Source organism: Silene latifolia, chromosome Y (genome assembly GCF_048544455.1).
Source record: "Silene latifolia isolate original U9 population chromosome Y, ASM4854445v1, whole genome shotgun sequence".
Taxonomy (NCBI): Eukaryota; Viridiplantae; Streptophyta; class Magnoliopsida; order Caryophyllales; family Caryophyllaceae; genus Silene; species Silene latifolia.
Window position 1 is genome coordinate 140,879,513 of NC_133538.1, and position 15,238 is coordinate 140,894,750.

Sequence of the window (15,238 nt, forward strand, 5' to 3'; positions counted from 1 at the left end):
TGAGGAATTTATGATTCCATAATCTGATATTTAATAATTTAATATTAACCAATCCATCGGACCAAAGTAAAATTTTGATCAAGTAGTAGTTAATCTAGCTTTTACGATGGGATCATGAATTTGAAATATAAACAAAAGGAGGAAATATACAAAAAAGGGAGATGTTTAAAAAATGATAATGAGGGCCGCCACTAGGGAACAAGTATGTAGTACTCCGTACTATATAAACACCACTCGATCATAGCATCTTCATAAAAGTGTCTAAAATTGACTTCCTCCCTCTCTCGCTCCATTAACTCCTAATCCTCTCATTAATTCTATTACTTTACTGCGAGAGCGAGAGAGAGAGAGAGCTAATGGAAGACATAGATGATCTACCTAAGAACGATGCAAACTACACTTCACTAACACCACTATGGTTCCTTGATAGAGCTGCTACCGTCCACCCTAACAGACTTTCCGTTGTCCACGGTTCACTGAGTTATACGTGGCTTCAGACTTATCAACGTTGTCGCCGTCTGGCATCCGCCCTCTCTCGCCGTTCCATCGGCCTTGCCTCTACCGTAATTCCTCTTTCTCTTTTTTTTTTTTTTTTTTTTTTTTTTTTTTTTTTTTTAGGTACTTGCTGTTCTATTCCATTGAATTGTACACTTCTTTTTAAAAAATGTGTGAACTCTCTGTCTCGTCCAATTGCTTACTTTACCAAATGACTAGGTCGATAAGGCACCTAAGGGTACAATTCAATGGAACTGACTCAACTGAGCAAGTACTCCGTAGAATTCTATTTTGGTCGTACTAGTCTACTAATGATCCGATTGCGCATTTTCATGGTCGATTATGACATTATTATTTATTGCTATTTATATTATATACGATTATTTTCTATCGTTCATATCTTCCATATCTGCTAGTTTCAGTTTCGTTTTGTTTGTTTTGTTTTGTACCACTCATCATTCCTATGAGGCTATGAGAACTAAGGTTTTTCACATGGTTTGACTTTAATGTGATGACTTTATCATAAATCGAAGCTAAGGTAACCATTCGTTAATAGTTAGTCAACCCAAATCATTTTAGGATCAAAGACTTATTTGAATCATTTTTATGATAAACTTATTTTGATAAAGGGATTTAAAAGGAAAGGGAGGAAATACTCGAAATACGAAGGGAAGTGTTAGGCCCGAAATCTGGATATGGGCTGACTTGGGGCAGCAAGTCTGGAAGCATTGTGGGACGCAGGATATCAGGGAGCCAGGGTGACAGCATTAGCAAGCAGCGCGGGACGTGGGCTTTGATCCGCATGGAAGAAGCATGAGAGAGTCCTATCACTTACCATATCCAAGGAAGGAAAGTCCTATTCGGTGTCAAATTAGGAATAACTTGGAGGAAAAGCAAGAAACCCTAACTCACCGAGCTCCCCTATATAAAGAGCCTCAGCGAAGAGAAGAAGGATCATCAGAAAATACAAGAAATATACCCTAGCATTCATAGCAAACGCACGAACTGTATTTCCTCCCGAATTATAGTGAAATATTGGTGGAATTCCGTCTCCCCCCGCGGTTGTTTCCAAATTGGGTTTTCCGCGTCACCAAAATTGCTCGTGTTCTTTATTTACATCGCACATTCAAATTAACATACAACAAACAATCAAATCATAATACGGACCTAACGCTAAGACCGCTTTAACCCTAAATTGGTAGAAATTTACCAAAACAGTTTGGCGCCCACCGTGGGGCATAGTGGTCGTCTTCGTTAGTCAGTCCACACAACAAGCACAACATGTCCGGACACCAAGAAACTAACCCAGGTAGCACCAGCGGTGCCTCGGCAACGCGGGTACCGCCCCCCTAAAGAAGAACATTGGTACCATCTCCCTAAGAAACAAAGACGCACAACCCTCGGTTCAAACCACAAGTCGCCCAGATTCCGACGATCAAGCAAAGTCAAAGTTCCCTGTGTAGAAAGAAGCCCATCTTCGGAGAGAGTCCAGACCAGAGATCCAGGAGTCGTCCAAGGACGGCAGGGAGTCCCACGGCCTGAGAGAGGAGCACAATCTAGGCAGCAGGCTCAGGCTCCTCAGAGTCCCACGAGCATCATGATAAGCGGATTGGACACATTAGCAAGGACAATCCGGACTATGCAAAACGAGAATAGAAGCATGAGGTCCCAGATGGAAGAGGACAACAATCTCCTCCGAGCACAGATCAACGAGTTAAGGAGCCATGCCGCTAAATCGGCCCCTTGGATGCAGAAGACAGGTCCAGGAGGTTACCAGGAGAAAGTGGGGATCGGAGGCAGACGCGGGTGTTGCCACGCGAAGTAGCACTTAGGCTGGACATGGATGCAACACCACAGCCAAGAGGAGGCCTGGTCCCAACAAGGTTGGGAGCATTAACACCAGATGAGGAACCAACCCACCAGGAGCCAACACCCACGTCAGATGCAGGAAGACACCAGCAGAGCGGAGCAGCAGCTGCAGTCCCAATGATTAGGGCCCCGGTTACAAATCAAGCTGAGTATACGTGGGAAAGCGGCCGGCTGCGCAAAGAAAGATCGCAGATGCGCCAACCAAAGAATCTTGGGACAACAGAACTTCATACGAGGAGTCGAACATCAGTCACAAGAGCACCTGCGACCTGCCGGGAGAGAGACATACATAGAACAGCAATACCAGGAACTACGAAGCCTCCTCCGGAGGGTCCCAGGAATGCCGCGGCCTATAGAAATGGCCACACCATAAAGCTACGCTGACTCGCCGTTTACTGACGATATAGTTACAGTGGCCTTACCAAAAGGATTTAGCGTCCCAACAATGACCCTCTTCGATGGAACCACAGACCCCTGCGATCACATTAGCCAATTCAAGCAGAAAATGATGGTTACCACCGCCACAAGAGCCTCAAAAGAGGCATGTATGTGTAAAGGATTTGGTTCGACCCTAACCGGAGCAGCACTACAATGGTTCGTCGGCTTGCCTAACAGGACCATATCTTCATTCGCCGATCTGGTCAACACATTCAATCAGCAGTTCTCCCGGTCGAAGAACACCAAAGCGCCCAAGTGATCAGATAGGATCGTTCAGGAAATAGGTGAATCAATCAAAGATTACGTCACCAGGTTCAATGTAGAGAAAGTCTCAATACGAGGCTGCGATATGTCCACGGCCATCAACGCCTTCAGGCAGGGCTTGGACAAGGAATCAAACCTCTAAAAGAATTAACGATGTACCCTTGTGAGAGATTCGAAGAAGTCCAGTAGAGAGCTACAACGGCATTAAGGTTGGAAGAAGACATACAGGCTAGAAAGGGAGTAGCAAAATTCGACAAACCGAGCAGGAAATTCACAACAGAGAAGAAAGACGAACGAGCTAAGCCATACAATGGACCCAATATCGCGGAATAGCGAAAAAACCCAAAGAATAGACGACTCTCAAAGATCCTCCTAAGCTATCTGAATACGGATTCAACACGGGAATGGACGGGTTGCTAAAAGCACTCAGAAGCCTAGGTGATCAGGTGAGGTGGCCAAAGCCTCCTGCTCAGGATCGACCCAACGACGACAGAGACAGCAGCAAGAGGTGCGAATGGCATCAGGACATAGGTCACGGGACGAAGATTGCTACATGTTGCGAAAGGAGGTAAAGTTCAGTACGCAAGGGAAACTTGGACCAGGTTTGTTATCACGTGGGGGCAAGCGGGATAGAGAGAAGCAAAGAAATCGGGTGCTTCCTTTCGCTCCACCCGTATGCACAAAGATTATTAACGTGATAACAAGGCGGATCCGAGTGTCGGGTTTAACATACTCGCCGCTAAGAGGAAAGCCACCGGGAAGCAAAGGGGATCATCCACAAACTTCATACGAGTAAGCGAGCAATTTACCCCGGTAACCTTCGACGAAACCGACGTAGAAAGTGGCGCAGAGCAACACGACGATGCCCTAACTATAACGTTGTCCATTGGCAATTGCACCGTACGAAAAGCATTAGTGGATACAGGGAGTTCTGTGAACCTCATCATGCTTGAAACCCTCAAAACCATGAGTTTTGACAAAGAGAACCCGATAAAGAAATCGTGCCCTGGTGGGATTCGGCGGTGAGCGCGCATTCGGTAGGTGAGATAACCATCCCAACATATATTGAAGGAGTTAATAAACTAGTGAGATACCTAGTCATTGAGGGTCCAACCACCTACAACGTGATACTAGGAAGACCATGGTCGCATCGGATGAAGGCGGTGCCCTCAACATATCATCGTGTCTCAAGTTCCCAACACCACGGGGGTACGGTCACGGTAAAGGGGATCGAGAGGAATCCGTAAACCGTTACGCTCAAGCCCTCAAAGCTACGACTAAGCTCTCCTCATAGCAATTACGGGGCCAGGGGCACCTCAAAAGAATATAAGTAGCCTCCTCGGAGGAACTGGATCAGTACACACGGACGAGGAGCACCCGAGATAGGACAAGATTGATTGGGGCAACTTGCGGTGAAGAGTCGTCAGCCAACTGACTCAATTTCTGAAAACCAACATGGATCGTCGCTTGGTCCCACAACGATATGGTAGGTATAGACCCATCCGTTATTTCGCATAAGCTAAGTGTGAACCAGTGCCGCACCCAAGACAGCGAGAAGAGAAGAAAATTCGCGAGCGAGAACGAAACGAAGTCATTAACAAAGAAGTAGACAGTCTCTTGGCAGCGGGTAAAATTAGAGAAGTCAGCTACCCTGAATGGCTTTCTAATGTGGTAGTTGTGCCCAAGAAGAACGGCAAATGGAGGGTGTGTGTAGACTTCACAGATTTAAACAAAGCTTGTCCCAAGGACCCCTTTCCATTGCCACATATCGATGCAATGGTGGACGCTACTGCGGGACACGAGGTACTCACCTTCCTCGACGCCTGGAGCGGTTACAATCAGATTAAGATGCATCCACAAGATCAAGAGAAAACGGCATTTATGTCAGAAAGAGGCGTATATTGTTACAAGGTCATGCCCTTTGGCCTGAAGAACGCTGGGTCCACTTACCAACGGTTGGTAAATAAGATGTTCAAGCAGAAAATAGGAAAGACCATAGAAGTATACATAGACGACATGGTGGTGAAGTCCAAAAAAGCAGAAATGCACTTGGCAGACACCTTCCAGACATTAAGGGAGTTTAAAATGAAACTCAATCCGTCGAAGTGTTCGTTTGGAGTATCCTCGGGAAAATTCTTAGGGTATATGGTGACCCAGAGAGGAATTGAAGCAAACAAGGAACAGATAAAAGCAATACTCCAGCTGGAATCACCGTAGAAACCAAAAGATGTGCAAAGGCTGGCAGGGAAGGTGGCGGCACTAAACAGGTTCATATCAAGGGCTTCAGATAGGTGCAAGTTGTTCTATGATATATTGAGGAAAAGTCACAAATTCGAATGGAACGAGAAACATGAAAAAGCATTCGCAGAACTCAAAAGCTATCTAAGCACGCCACCGTACTCGCAAAACCGGAGCAAGAGGAGCCACTATTCCTGTACCTGTCAGTCACGGAAGCAGCTGTAAGTGCGGTCTTGGTCAAAGAACAAGAAGGAGTGCAGCATCCCGTGTATTACATTAGCAAGTCTCTGCTTCCTGCAGAGACCAGGTACACTTCCTTCGAGAAACTAGCATTGGCTTTGGTTACCGCTTCCTATAAATTGCGGCGGTACTTTGAATCTCACACCATCCATGTAATAACCAACTACCCGCTAAAGACTATTATGAGGAAGCCTGAACTTTCGGGCAGAATGACTAAATGGTCAGTGCATCTTAGTGGCTATGACTTGCAATTCGAACCGAGAACGACGATAAAATCCCAAGCCCTAGCAGATTTCGTCTCTGACTTCTGCCCTGCTACCCGTGGGGAGGCAGAAGAAGGAATGCTGACGATAACAGAGAGTCAGGATAGTGAGATATGGACCCTATACATTGACGGAGCCTCAAATGCAAGGGGAGTTGGCGTAGGTTTGGTCCTTCGATCACCTAAAAGTGATATGATAGTACAAGTTGTTAGGTGTGAATTCAAAGCAACTAACAATGAAGCCGAGTATGAAGCCCTTATACTCGGGATGCAGATGGCGTCGGGGCTTAAGATGAGGAACCTGAGGGTGTATAGTGACTCCTTACTTGTGGTAAATCATGTAAAAAACGAATATGTGGCACGAGATTCAAAGATGATAGCCTACTTAAAGGTAGCCACGGAGCAAAAGTCAAAGTTTAGAACATTCAAGATAACTCAGGTGCCGCGAGATCAGAACGTGGAGGCAGACGCCTTGGCAACGTTGGGGGCCACCTTCTAGCCCATAGAACTATCAAACATACCTATCACCCATGTGTTGACCCCAGCCATCCAGAAGGAGCCAGATCATAATCCGGTGAAAGAGGATGTACACATGCAGTGTACACAGGGAGCCAGGACGCTGGTTTCCACACTAGGACAGCAGGATGCAGATTGGAGGGTTCCATACCTAAATTGGCTAAGGGATGGGACACTCCCTGAAGACAGAAAGGAAGCACAAAGTTTCAGGATAAAAGCTTCCAAGTATATCATGATTGATAACATTCTCTTCAGCAAGTCATTGGCAGGACCATGCCTCAGGTGCTTGAGCAAAGAGGAAGCAGAAACAGTACACGGCGGAGAATACGGGAACCATGCTGGAGGACGAAGTCTGTCAAACAAAATCTTGAGACAGGGGTATTTCTGGCCCACCATGCGCGCAGATGCCGTAAATCATGCCAAACGATGTGAGTCATGTCAAAAGGCGGCTCCAAAGAATCCACCGACCATCGAACCAATGCATCCGATTGTCTCTCCATGGCCATTCATGATGTGGGGCATGGACATAGTGGAAAAGCGCCCAGGGCTCCGGAAAACAGAGTGTATATGCTAGTTATGACCGATTACTTCTCAAAGTGGATTGAAGCGAGAAGGCAATGACAGAGGTAAAAGAACGGCAGTGATCTCTTTCATCAAGCGCAACATCATAAGCGATTTCGATACCATCCGAAATCATACGCGACAATGGATCCGATTCATATCGAGATAACATCGAGGGCTTCGTGCACGATGGAACATAACACCGAGAAAGTCGGCCCCAGGATATCCGCAAACCAACGCCAAGCCGAGTCCAAAGAACAAAATCATTGTGGAGAACCTCGTAAAACTACGGAAGAGTGGGGGAAAATGGGCGGATGAACTACCATTAGTACTGTCGAGTGACGTAACAACACCGAAAATGGCAACAGCCAAACTCCATTTAGCGTCAGATACGGAGCAGAGGCGTGATACCTCGAAGTTCGGTGCCCACGCACAGTGCTACGGTTGCCCGACGGCAGAAAGCGTAACAAGGTTGAAATGGCTCGGAGCCTGGACACAATTGATGAGCTGCGAGAAAGTGCCTATATACTTATGGCGTCGTACAAACAATCTGTAGCAAGGATATATAACAAAAACATCAAGATCAGGACCCTTGAAGTGGGAGACCTCGTACTCAGAAGGGTATTCGAAAATACCAAGAACCACAAAGCAGGCAAGTTTGCCTACAAATGGGAAGGGCCATATGGCCCATATCAGGTCGAAAGCATTGTCAAGAATGGGGCATACAGGTTGATGACCATGCACGGTCAGATCCTGGATAAACCCTGGAACATTCGTCACTTGAAACGGTACTTTGTCTAACAAAGTGCCAAAACTTTAGTGTACAAAGGACCTTTTGAAAGTCCGTGAAGCAAAAAAATAAAAAGAAAAAAAGGGGGGGGGGGGGGGTTAGTATATGCCTTAGGTATTGGTGTGTTTCAGGAAACTTTTTTCCTTTGTTTTTCTTTTAAAATCAAATAGAGTCATTTTTAAACCAAGTAGTCCAGGCTTCAAACATTTGGAACCACAAGGAACGCAACATTCCTTGTTAGTCAGAAACAGTCAATGAAGGTATGCTCTAATCAGCTAATCCTAGTGATAAGATATTTTACGTCATGGGTAAAATATGTTATCGTAAACCTGTCACTGGGGTAAGGGCGTGAACCCAGAGTCGTCACCTCGGTATTCCTATGTGGAATCACAGCTCCAGAAATCAATGGCAAGAAACGCAAGTATAACAAAAGGAGGGCCGGCCCAGGACTACTTTAAGTTAAGGCATCTGCTACCTTTAGCATACGCCATCAGAGTTTAAAGCCTGCGTACCAGCAGGCGCAAAACAAGCCAAAATAAAAAAAAACGAAAAAGAATTTTTTACAAACTTGCGCCACGCAGGGCCAAGTCCCCAGATAACTTAAAATTTAAGAGAGGTCAATCCTCTCGACAACTGCATCCTGACCATTGCTCTGCTCCCCGTGCTCCACCCGCCTCTCTGTTGCAGGTACCTGACCAGCCTCAGGAGTTGCAGCAGCAGCTCATCTGCATGGACAGGGGACCCAGGCGCACGCGATATTGGGGTCACTTCGATAGGTTCTGGAGCAGGCCTTGAGGTGGATCTCCTTCTTGAGGAAGCAGGGGAGGAAAAGGAGTCAGCAGTTCTTTTCCTGGAATGGCGCATCAGGATCTCAGAGGCAGAGGGTCTAGCACTTCCTGCAGAGGCACCAGGACGCAAGAAATCAGAATGGAGAGCCAGTGAGTAAGGAAGCTTATGGAGATTAAGAGAGGATGTTTACCAGATGACATGGTTTCTTGATGGCAGAATAATCGCCTAAACCCAGAGAGAGCGAAGGGGAAACAGTCTACGGTCTTCAGGGATGGAGAAAAGCTTAGCAACAGAGATTGCTTCGTCGCCAGATCTCTCAGGGTTCTTGAGTTCTGCATCAGATCAAAGAGTAAGAACGGTGAGTGACAAGAGCAATCGAAAATAGGCATGCAATTATGCTTACTCTTGGCGAAAATCCAGTGCTCAAACAAGTAATCAGCATGGATGGGAAGTGATTCAAGCTTGACGTAGAAGAAGTCTTCATACCACCCGTCATCCTTGCCCTTCGCAGCTGATCAAGAAAATTTTTCGTCTTCTCCACAAACGAAAGTGTATTGGCCATGCCCCAATGACCGACACTCAAACCTATGGGCCAGATCTGGCAATCCAATTTCGGCGCCCAGACTGTTGTTCAGAGCAACAGTGGGCAAGAGGATTCTCCATGCATATGGGGCAATTTGGACCATGGGAAGGGAGTTCAAGCGGATGAACTATTGAATCATCAAGGGAAAAGGGAATCTAAGGCCAAGGGCGAAGGGGTAGGTGTACAAGCAGATCCACCCCTCGCGGAAAGCATCTGCCTTCTGACCGGGTTTTGGGATATAGATCACCACGTCATCACCCAATCCAAGCAGGGCTTTAATCCTAGGGATATCCTCTTGGGTTAGGTGGGAGTCGCCAGAATGCGGTTTTGAGGACTCCTTGTGAAGGGAAGTCATCGTTTTCGACAAGGTCGATGGTGGTGGAGGAGGATGATGTGAAACGGGTTTTCGCCATGATAAACAAGGAGAGATAAGCAAGAGTACCTGAAGAGGCGGGAGGAGGCGGCGCTGACAGTGAAAGAACGTTGAAAAAGAAGGGTTTGGGGAGACGGAAAATTGAAGATTTTGAGAAAATGAAATGATAATGAAAGAGAAAGAAGGGGACGGGTGAGATTAACTAGGAGAGGGTAGTTGGGGTTTTGAAAAATGTGAATTGAAATGGAGTATGCGAGAAGTCACTCAACGATACATTGAAATTTCCCGCTCAAATAATTAGGGTCGTTGCACTTTCGCGGAAAATTGGGGGCAAACTGTTAGGCCCGAAATCTGGATATGGGCTGACCTGGGGCAGCAAGTCTGGAAGCATTGTGGGATGCAGGATATCAGGGAGCCAGGGTGACAGCATTAGCAAGCAGCGCGGGACGTGGGCTTTGATCCGCATGGAAAAAGCATGAGAGAGTCCTATCACTTACCATATCCAAGGAAGGAAAGTCCTATTCGGTGTCAAATTAGGAATAACTTGGAGGAAAAGCAAGAAACCCTAGCTCACCGAGCTCCCCTATATAAAGAGCCTCAGCGCAGAGAAGAAGGATCATCAGAAAATACAAGAAATATACCCTAGCATTCATAGCAAACGCACGAACTGTATTTCCTCTCGAATTATAGTGAAAATATTGGTGGGATTCCGTCTCCTCCCGCGGTTGTTTCCCAAATTGGGTTTTCCGCGTCACCAAAATTGCTCGTGTTCTTTATTTACATCGCACATTCAAATTAACATACAACAAACAATCAAATCATAATACGGACCTAACGCTAAGACCGTTTTAACCCTAAATTGTTAGAAATTTACCAAAACAGGAAGATGCATCCAAAATATCACGACACCTAAACCTCTAGTGATAGATATTAGATTATTAGGTAATAGGAATAGGTAGAATTTAAGTTTGGTGATCAATGAGTATTTTGATCATTGATTTCCTATCCAACATTTAAGCCCGGTTCTTTTGAGCATTATTTGAGTTCAGTTCATATTCAAGTCCTATAATTTCAGTCCACTTCATGTCATTTAATTGTTACTCTTCACTTCGGTTCAGTTTGGTTTAATTTATTAGATCCTACAAGTTCGGTTTAGTTCAAATAGTTTGAGTCCAAATGAACATCGCCTACTTTTGCCTTTTTTTCTCATCAAGATGGTTTGTTAGATTTTTTCATCTTTTAAGTAAATTGGTGTCTTATGTTAGTTGCGACAGTTCAACTTGAGTGTTATGGACATAACGGTATAGTAGACTTATGTGCTAATATGTACGCGTGGGAAGGTTTTTGAGCAATCAGAGACGTACTATGAAACATGAAACTGCATCGGTCCTTGTTTTCCCTAGAATCGATCTGCTTCTTTGTGCTTGAGTTTCAATCATGCTAAATTATTGTGAAATTTGGAACAACTACAACAGGTATCAATTATTGCTCCAAATGTCCCTGCCATCTATGAGGCCCATTTTGGAGTTCCAATGTCGGGAGCTGTATTAAACACAGTCAATATCCGTCTCAATGCAGAAACTATTGCCTTCCTCCTTGGCCATTCTCAATCCATAGTCATAATGGTGGACCAAGAATTCTTCACCTTGGCCGAGGAAGCTTTAAAAATTCTGGCTGAGAAGAGCAAAGGCAATTTTAAGCAACCAATTTTAATTGTCATACCCGATGAAGCTTGTGATCCTAAAGGACTGCAATATGCTTTAAGCAAAGGTGCCATCGATTATGAAAAGTTCCTGGAGACAGGTGACCCGGACTATGATTGGAAGCCACCAAAGGATGAGTGGCAGAGCATCACTCTGGGTTACACTTCTGGCACAACAGCAAGTCCTAAGGGTGTCGTGTTACATCATCGCGGAGCTTATCTTATGGCTATGAGTAATGTTGTGATCTGGCAAATGATTGAAGGGCCTGTGTACCTTTGGACGCTACCGATGTTCCATTGTAACGGATGGTGCTTCACTTGGACACTGGCTGCTCTTTGTGGGACTAGCATATGTCTTAGACAGGTGACAGCCAAGAATGTCTACAAAGCCATAGCCAATGACGGTGTCACTCATTTCTGTGCAGCTCCAGTGGTGCTCAATGCCATAGTTAATGCGCAAAAAGAGGACACAATCCTTCCTCTTCCACGCGTTGTGCATGCCATGACTGCTGGGGCGGCACCTCCTCCTCACGTGCTCTTTGAGATGTCCCGACGTGGCTTTTGTGTTGCACATACTTACGGGCTTTCTGAAACATATGGACCTTCAACAATCTGCGCTTGGAAGCCTGAATGGGACTCTCTTCCCCCGGTAGAACAAGCTCGCTTGAATGCCAGACAAGGGGTCAGGTACATTGGTTTGGAAGGAGTAGATGTTGTCAACCCAGAAGACATGAAACCAGTACCCGCTGATGGTAAGACAGTTGGGGAAATCGTATTCCGAGGAAATATAGTAATGAAGGGCTACTTAAAAAACCCGAAAGCTAACAAGGAGGCTTTTGCAAATGGTTGGTTTCATTCCGGGGACTTGGCTGTGAAACATCCCGACAACTACATAGAAATCAAGGACCGATCCAAGGACATTATTATATCGGGTGGTGAAAATATAAGTAGTGTAGAGGTGGAAAACAGTCTATACATGCACCCAGCTGTACTAGAGGCATCAGTCGTAGCAAGGCCGGATGAGAGGTGGGGAGAGTCTCCTTGTGCTTTTGTCACATTGAAGCCAGACGTGGATCAGTCCGATAAGCAGCGTTTAGCCGAAGACATCATGAAGTTTTGTCGGGCCAAGATGCCGGCTTATTGGGTCCCAAAATCTGTGTTCTTTGAGGCCTTGCCGAAGACAGCTACTGGGAAGATACAGAAACATATACTGAGGTCGAAAGCAAAAGAGATGGGACCTGTGAAGTACAGTCGTTTGTAAGCAGAAGTTCGACTTGTTTTGCAATTATTTTCCGGGTATTGATTTCCTTTCAACATTTATTATATTGGAATAAAGTTATAATCAGAGTTGTACTTGTACTGTTGTATCATTCATGCATTGATCCAAATCAAAGAAAGAAAAAGAGAGAAAATGGGCTGTAGTTGTAATCTTGTACTAAAACTATAGCACACATTGGAAATGTTGGCTTGGTTTGTATGTGAAATGAGGTTGATCATTATAATGAGAATTGAAGTTTGGAATTTTCAGTTAAGAATTATTATGTCGCGATACTTGGACTAGGTTGCGACTAACGCAGGCTATGTAGCACATTGATTATCATCAGTCTCCGGTTACATTTTTATGCCATGTTACTTGACTAGGTTGCGACTTGCGACTTGTGACATATGAGTACAGGGCAGCGATAAATACCCAAATGTCGGATTCTTCATGGCTCAAATTTTTGAGGCACATAGACAGTAGAAAGTTGAGGATATATACACACATTTTGAAAGCGTATAGTGAAGTGAAAGTATGAAATTTTTTGAGAAATATTTAAAACTTTTTAATAACACGACATTTTATGATAAAAACTAACATATTTAAATATACAAGTTATTAATATAAAATTTTAGTTTATCAAAATAAAATAAAAATTACATTTCTATTAACTAACTAGATTTTGTGCCCGTGCGTTGCACGGGTTTCAAATTTGATTCTCTTTTAATTGTTGTGGAACTTTTTTACCATTTTAAGCGGTGTTCACAATTATAAATATTAATTAACATCCATATAATATTTTACCAATAGTAGTTGTTGCCCGAGATACCTGATTGTCTTATTGGTTAATATTAATGATTTTACTTTAAAAAAAATGCAAATACTTCGTATGGGTTTTAGTGAGTAAAAACTCAAAATAAATATAAATAATGTATAATTGAAACCAACCCAAACACTATAACATTATTTTATTATATATATATATATATATATATATATATATATATATATAATTTATGATAGTTAAGTCATAATTCAACATTTTCTCATCTTATGAGTTTACGCGTACTTAATACGGGTAAGTCTCATCGTGAAAAAAAGATGATGAAGAGGTTGAATATCCTCGAATTTAGAGTTGCTAAACAAATGGACAATTCGTGAAGTTAGCAAAAGAACTATTTATAATTATGGGTTTTTTGAATATATCGGGTTAAAAACACGAGTTAAAACCACAGAGGAATCTATTTCTCTAAATAATGAAGAAATGTATCTTCAACTTTTAAACAATAGTGACTTAGAACCACTAAGAAAATCTAAGCACCAATTTATTCATATTGGTTTAGTCCAAGTGGCTTTTAAACCATTAACTCGGAAGGATTACGAGAAAGTTTTTATTTTACCTTACGAGATGGCGTAAATTTGAATTGGCAAAAGTCAATTATTGGAGTTGTTAAATCCAGTTTGGCCCATGGTCCAGTCTATTTTGACGTTTATCCAAATTTACAATTATCTTTGATGATTCTAATATATTAGATGCTTTAACTTTGAATGTTAAAACTCATGGTTACAATTATGCAAAAGGATCTGAGTTAATTTGTATTTGCTACAGGATTTATTATAAACCTTTATATACTTTAAATCCTCACTGTAGATTAGCTGATAAAGCTATAAATGAGACTATTATTATTGAAACTAATTGTAACAGATCTAATATCACTACTAGAAAGGCTATTAAATGGGAAGAAATATCTTTCCCTGAAAATTGGACAATCACCTAGGCTATGCCTCCTCAACCGATTATGGAGACTAATTTACTTGATGTACAACAAACTCTGAAGGAGTCACATTGTTACTTTAAATTTTGGTAATAAACATATTCGACCAAGAAGTAGTACTTCAAAAATGACTAGATCTTTTTCTAATAGGACTTTTATTTCAGCCCTTGATCAAGATTTAGATATGCCTAGTACATCTAGGTGTTCAACTTCTCAATTAAGAGATGAAGATTTTATTGAAACAGATGAAGATGTTTTAAGAATGCATTCTGATAAGATTTTAAGACGACATTCTAAAAAAGAAGCGGACACATTGTCCCAAATAAGTTATACTGATGATTAAGAAGGCCTTACTAGATTTTTCTCCTGGTTCCTTAACGTAAAATTAATTAGTAATGAATTTGAATCTCCTGTTTGGGAAAAATTTAGAAATTGGTTTTTTCATAATTTTGATGAAGAACAACAAGATATTTTGCAAGATGAATTTTATGAATACCGCAAATCAAGAAATGCGATTATTTATTTTGTCCTTGGTATTGTTCAACTTATTTATATAATCATTTAACTATTCTTGAAAGAAATTTTGAACTTCTCAATGGTAATGAAGTTAAGGGAGTTTATCCTCCTCTTAAGAAATTTAAATTAGATGGGTGTTCTTACATGCCCCTTTCAAAAATGTATGAAGATGGAACTATTAGCACGACTACTAAACATTTAAATTATTTAAGTGAACAAAATAATTATGCTAATCTATCTTTAAAAATTCTTGGTGAACATGTTACAGATTTACACCATAAGGCTAATAAAGTCATAAATCTTCTTAATGAAGTCATTCAAAATACCAAGACTAAAGACCTTTCTTCTTCGCAAGAAATAACTCCTATTATAAAAAATCCTCCTGATATAGAGAATTTTAAATTTTTATCTGACATTAACAATGAACAAATTTTATAAGTCGGTTGGCAAATAAGGTTGCAAATTTAAAATTGCAAACTTTAAGTGAAGAATTCAATCCTAATTCAAAAGATGATTTGAATGTTATTTCAAGAAATAAATGGAGTCAAAAACCTATTGATACTCTATAT

At 42.5% G+C, this 15,238-nt stretch overlaps 1 protein-coding gene across 1 annotated transcript; it reads left to right on the top strand.

Annotated features, from left to right (window-relative positions):
• Nucleotides 1-271: 271 nt before the first annotated feature.
• On the top strand, nucleotides 272-12,644 carry LOC141627197 (acetate--CoA ligase CCL3-like). Its single transcript, XM_074440603.1, has 2 exons — nucleotides 272-563; nucleotides 10,894-12,644. Exons 1-2 carry the CDS (start codon nucleotides 357-359, stop codon nucleotides 12,379-12,381), a joined length of 1,695 nt encoding a protein of 564 aa, XP_074296704.1. The 5' UTR covers nucleotides 272-356; the 3' UTR covers nucleotides 12,382-12,644.
• Nucleotides 12,645-15,238: the final 2,594 nt, after the last annotated feature.